Source organism: Penaeus monodon, chromosome 24 (genome assembly GCF_015228065.2).
Source record: "Penaeus monodon isolate SGIC_2016 chromosome 24, NSTDA_Pmon_1, whole genome shotgun sequence".
NCBI lineage: Eukaryota > Metazoa > Arthropoda > Malacostraca > Decapoda > Penaeidae > Penaeus > Penaeus monodon.
The window spans coordinates 4,831,975-4,837,394 of NC_051409.1; the positions used below are offsets into that span (position 1 = coordinate 4,831,975).

The window sequence follows — 5,420 nt, forward strand, 5'->3', positions numbered from 1 at the left end:
GGGTATTCCATTTAACTTTTTTTCTGTATACAGATATGATCTTGCATACCATGGCTTGGTGGAAAGTGATATTGTTGGTCTTGCTGTCTGCATCGAGATGGTCGGCAACACTATCTCAAAATTATTCAGGTAAATAATTCTGCCTTAAAGTAAACAGAAAATTAAAAGGATGTTAGTGAAATTATCACTCACAAATTGGTAATATACTTTTCATTCATTCACAGAGTGGGTCGTCTACGAGTTGTCATCAGGTGGCGGTACAGGAGACACACTTACTCGCTTGTCTGTGCAGTTAGAGGAAGAATCCCTGTCTTCTCCTGAACCTGCATCTATTCTCTCATCCTTCACCCTGTGTTTGTGGTTTAGGGTCACCACCTTTCTTGAAATGTCTACTCTCTTAAGCTATGCTCTCTCAGAAACAGAAGATGACGCCATTCAGCTCCGTAAGTTAACCTCCTTTAGATCTGTTTCGAAAAGCAAGAATTTATGATATCCATATAGTATATATGGATATCAATGTGAAATTATCAATTTTCATAAGCAAAAGCTTTATAACTAAGGAAAATCTTTATAATATCAGTTCTCATTCAATTGCTATAGATTATTGTCAAATATCACATTTTACAAGTACAAATATAAAAACTAAATCGGGAAATCTAACACTACAAATGGTCTCATGTAAAAGATTAAGATATTTTTAAAGAGGATATTATTCTCTCTTTTCCCAATGTGCTTAGGTACCTTCCATGGCAAACTGAAATTGAGATATATGATGGGAAAGGCCATAGGTCTCGACGCCCTCATCTCCCCACTTAGGTGGCATCCGATGTGCTTGGTGGCTGATCCCGACCGCCTCGTCCTGTGGCTGGAAGGAAGGAACCTCACTGTGGACGCCCCTACCCCCCCGCTACCCCTCGGCGGCCACCTGGTCATCGGCCAGGAGCAGGACGAGTGGGACGGGGGGTACACTCCCTCGCAGTCCTTCTTGGGTCAGGTCACGGGACTCACCATGTGGGACGTTGCCCTTGAAGCCACGCGGATGTATGCTTGGTCTCACTGTGAGCCAACCAACGCGAGTGCATTCATATCGTGGCCTCAACTTCAACTGGACTCTGCATAACCAAACAGGCCACTTAAAGGTGTCACCTTCCATGCCCTGTATTAAGCATGATGACCTGCTTCTGTTTACCTTCCCCTTGATATGGTCGGAAGCCCTGGCCTACCTGCGTCGCATAGGCCTGGAGATGGCTGCTCCACGGTCCCTTGAGGAAATTTCCTATTTATCTCAAATCATTCAAGAGAACCACCAGTTTTGTAGTGTGGAAGTTAGAACTGGTTACTTAGCCTGGATAGGTGTTCGATTGAATACAAGCAGTGGAAAAGTAGAAGATGCAAGAGGAGAAGAATACAAAATGACAAATATCTCAAGAACAGAAGACATTTCAAATGATCGAAATTATGCTGCCTTATTTACCTCTGGTGAGCTGCAACTCCGAACGGAAATGGCTGCATGTTTCACCGCAAGACAACCGGAACCTGTCGTTTTCTACCTCCAAGCACTCCATGAACATACAAATATACAACTTGCTCACATTCTCAAGGCTGGTTTTGTACTCAGCTCCGAAGGCGAGAAAGGCTCTCACTTCCATGGCATTGGGCCTTATAATATCCGTCAAGAAGGAAAATCACCCCTTTGGTGTTTGCATGAGACCAATCCAGCAGTAGGTACAAGCAGCAAGGTAGTCTGCACGATATCGCATCTCCTCCCACTTGGCACAAGGAAGTGGACCTCCCATGGCAACACGTGTCAGAACAAAGAGAACGAGACAATTGAACTGATCCTTACGCGCTGCACAGACGACCAATACACATGTCCAGACGCTACCTGCATCGACCTCAGCAGCAGGTGTGACTTCAAGTTTGACTGTCAGGATAGATCTGATGAGAGTAGGTGTGCCACTGCCTTACTGGATAAGGATTACCAAAAGGACATTCCACCTAACATACCCTTGAGCATTAAAGCTTACATTTCCTTTGAAGATATCCGAGAATTCAGCCTTCTGAGCAAGACATTTGAGGTATACATGAACGTAACTTTGCTGTGGTTCGACCCTTGGCTTACTTTCCTTCACCTCGCCTCAGCTGAAGAGAGGGATGTGGTTACTGCAGAAGGTCAGGAGGTGAGTGAAGTTATGATGTATTTTTTTCTGTTGCTAATTGTTGTGAAAATAGCAGCAGCAGTGAATAGCGAGTTCAGACAGTCACAAGGAACACAGCCTTATGACAAAGATACGTGTTCTTATTTCTCCTAAAACAAAAATCATAACTAAACACATTATGTATCCAATTGAATGTGGCTATGATAGCTGAAAGCCATGTCTGAGCAATCGCATATACTGGTATCTTGCATTGATAATATGTATGAGGTAGATAGCAACTTTGTCTGGCCAAAGAAAGTAAAAGCTCCATGTGAAGTCCACCAAAAGTCACTTTTATTCGGTATATGGTTGGAATTATTTCAAACTATTTTATGGCATTAAAAAGAATTTTACATAGGCCTACACCACAGCCCTCCCATGATAATTGTCACAGTAAGCAAGCGAGACTGGTACACTAATCTTTGATGAGGGTATTCAGGGGAAAAAATCAAATGCTTAGGAAACTTTATCAACCAATGGCATGCCTCGCTTCAGTTATTTTTTGAGTGTTAGATTTTCCTTACTAATACAAATGTTTGTTGATATGGATGCAGTTATCTCATTCATGTGCAGGCACCTGATGCAAAATTATCTTGTGTTTAGACTGTCTCCATTACTACAGCTGGAATTCATAAAGCATGTGACAAGATGGACAGAATTGCAGGAGAGTGTACTTCCTTGTTTTAAAAATGGTGTATTCATCATTTACAACAAGCATTACAAACAAATCAACTATAGGTATGGCAGAGATCACTGGGTTAGGTAGTGTAAGAACAAAAAGAAGGATCTTAATAAAATTGGACTTCAAGAGTGTTGATATTTCTTAACAATGTTGTTAATAGAAAAAAAAAAAAACATTCCAAAGCTAAAAAAAGGCTGGTGCCTTACTAAAGTACACTGGATCATATTGAAATGGAACAGAAAAAAATCTATCTGGGAACAATATTGTTGGGCTTTTGAGGGTGATTTCTTCAACACTTCAAAGCACAGACACAATATTCTGAGAATATTTCAAGTTCACTGTTGTAAGCTTTGATGTGATGACTGGAAGCTCATTGTTTTTTTTCGATTTTTTTCCCTCAAGAGTGACTCTCTCGTCATAAGAGTACCCTGTTAAAGGGATAAAAACATTTCAATATGTAGAAAATTCAGGACTCCTTTTGCAGTGTCATGAGATTCTTGTTTATGCAAAGCAGGAAAATATAAGCAGGTAATGAGTGTCACAATCCATTATATTTGAAGTGAAAAGGCTTACTACAAATTAAAATGAATGCAATATCGTGGCTTCAATGCCAGCATCGGTGAAATACTGAGCTTCTGTTCTTCCTTATAGACTTTCCGAACAACTGCCACACTGCTATCCAGGTTATATTTTTCTTACTGTCTGTTTTGCATACTGCTCATTTCTCAGATCTGGAAGCCACATCTGGAAGTCCTGAAAAGCGTGGAGAGCATAGGCATTGTGAACCGCTTGTACGTGAAACGCAAGAGTGAAGGCAGCACATCCCTTTTAGGTAAGGTCTATACAGAAGCATGGAAGAAATGAGAGAAACCAGTAACAGCATACATTATGCATAATTACACTTTAATCAGTCTGATTATCTCTCTTTTCTGTCTTGCATCCCTTTTCTGGTTGCTCTTTTAATATATTGACGTGTGTGCGAGTTACTGTATATATCTCAGCTCATTAAAGTGTTTCTTCTTTCTCCAGGTTACACATACAAGGGCAGTGAAAATCCCCTCATTCTAGAAATGGGTTTAAAATCAATTGTGAACTGTAACTTTCAGCTTCAGATGTATCCTTGGGATGAGCAAGAATGTGAAGTGAAGATCTTGGTTAGTATAATATACTTAGATCAGTTAATACTTGTGAATAACAAAGCCGATATACCTTAATAATATGAAAGAAATGCCTTTCTAGTTTCTGTCTATGCCAACATATGTAGTAGAGTTGTATTAAGCAAACTTTTTGGAATTATAAGAAAATCAATTTATATCGGCAACCAACAGGTGACAAATGTGCTCCCAGATGGTGTGAATGTGAGCCGTGACTCGCAGGTGGTGTATTGCCCGATCATCTTGGACCAATACCACGTCAGAGGCTGCTCTCTGAGGGAGGGAACTCTGACCCTGTTGCTCCGTCTGTCCCGTCGCTATGAGTACCACCTGTGGACCACCTATTTGCCTACATACCTCCTTCAGTTGTTGGGGTTCGTGTCCACCTCATATCTCGAGACAGATGTGGATTTAATTGTGCTCTCAGATTTTATATGTTTCTAAACTCATAATTTTCTCTCTGGGTGACAGGTATTGGTCGCTGTACTTGCCCGTGGACAGGTTCAGCGAGCGAGGCACCATGAGTCTGACGACGCTGCTGGTGCTCATCTCGCTCTACACGGAGACAAGTTCTTCTCTGCCCAGCACGACCTACCTCAAGCACATCGACGTGTGGTTTGTCTTCAACATCTGCTTCCTCACTCTCATCATCGGCATCCACCTGGCCAGCTGCAGCAGCGTCAGTGAGGGCACTGGATCTGACCACCAGTCGACAGGACCCCTTTTTTTGCCTCATTCCCCTGTCAGGGAGAGAGATGAATCAAGCAAACTCTCACGCAAGCACCGGAGGGCTCTAACTGATCCCGCATTTGTGCTAGGGGTCAGCAGAATTGTGTGTGCCATTATCTCAGTTGCCTTCAGTGTAGTCTACTTCTGGCTGATCTGGTAGATCAAATAATCACACAGCAAATCAGTTTTCTGTATCTCATAGTTAGTTAAATTCGTATTATAGTTATTGCTCTTTCACCAATGAAATCATGTTGTAGTTTGTCAGACACAGATTACTAGATTATGAAATAAATAGGTGTCCTTTATGAAAAAAACAACGTTAGGCCTAATTGTCTCAATCATTAAAACTCAGGATCATGGATCTCACATGGCAGACCAATGACACTAAGGATTATGCCATCTGTATTTGACACCGAAGCAGAAAATCGAATTAGTTTTCAGAATATAGCCGTTTTTTTGGTAGAGTACAAACTCCCAACGCATTGGGACTTTGGCTGATGACAGCCTCAATCCTCAAAAATGCTGATTGGTAGGTGAATGCACTGCCAGGCATAGAAGGACTTGGGGAAAACTATCGTACATCTTATTCCACACAGTACACTCAAGTATCAATAATTACAGTGCAGCAGAAATGACTGCTCAAGATCTGTGCTGAGC

General features: G+C 41.6%; 2 protein-coding genes across 2 annotated transcripts in view; both read left to right on the forward strand.

Annotated features, from left to right (window-relative positions):
- Positions 1-1,336, forward strand: part of LOC119588814 (neuronal pentraxin-2-like) — a 10,054-nt gene extending 8,718 nt beyond the window's left edge. Inside the window, exons 3-5 of the mRNA XM_037937461.1 lie at positions 34-104; positions 225-443; positions 738-1,336. Of these exons, the coding sequence (XP_037793389.1) occupies positions 34-104; positions 225-443; positions 738-1,120 (673 nt within the window). The 3' untranslated portion in view covers positions 1,121-1,336. The remainder of the gene's footprint in view (positions 1-33; positions 105-224; positions 444-737) is intronic.
- Positions 1,152-5,420, forward strand: part of LOC119588815 — a gene marked incomplete in the record, with an annotated part of 17,943 nt that continues 13,674 nt past the window's right edge. The window contains 4 exon segments of the mRNA XM_037937462.1: positions 1,152-2,180; positions 3,610-3,712; positions 3,910-4,034; positions 4,209-4,347. Coding sequence (XP_037793390.1) covers positions 1,152-2,180; positions 3,610-3,712; positions 3,910-4,034; positions 4,209-4,347 — 1,396 coding nt within the window.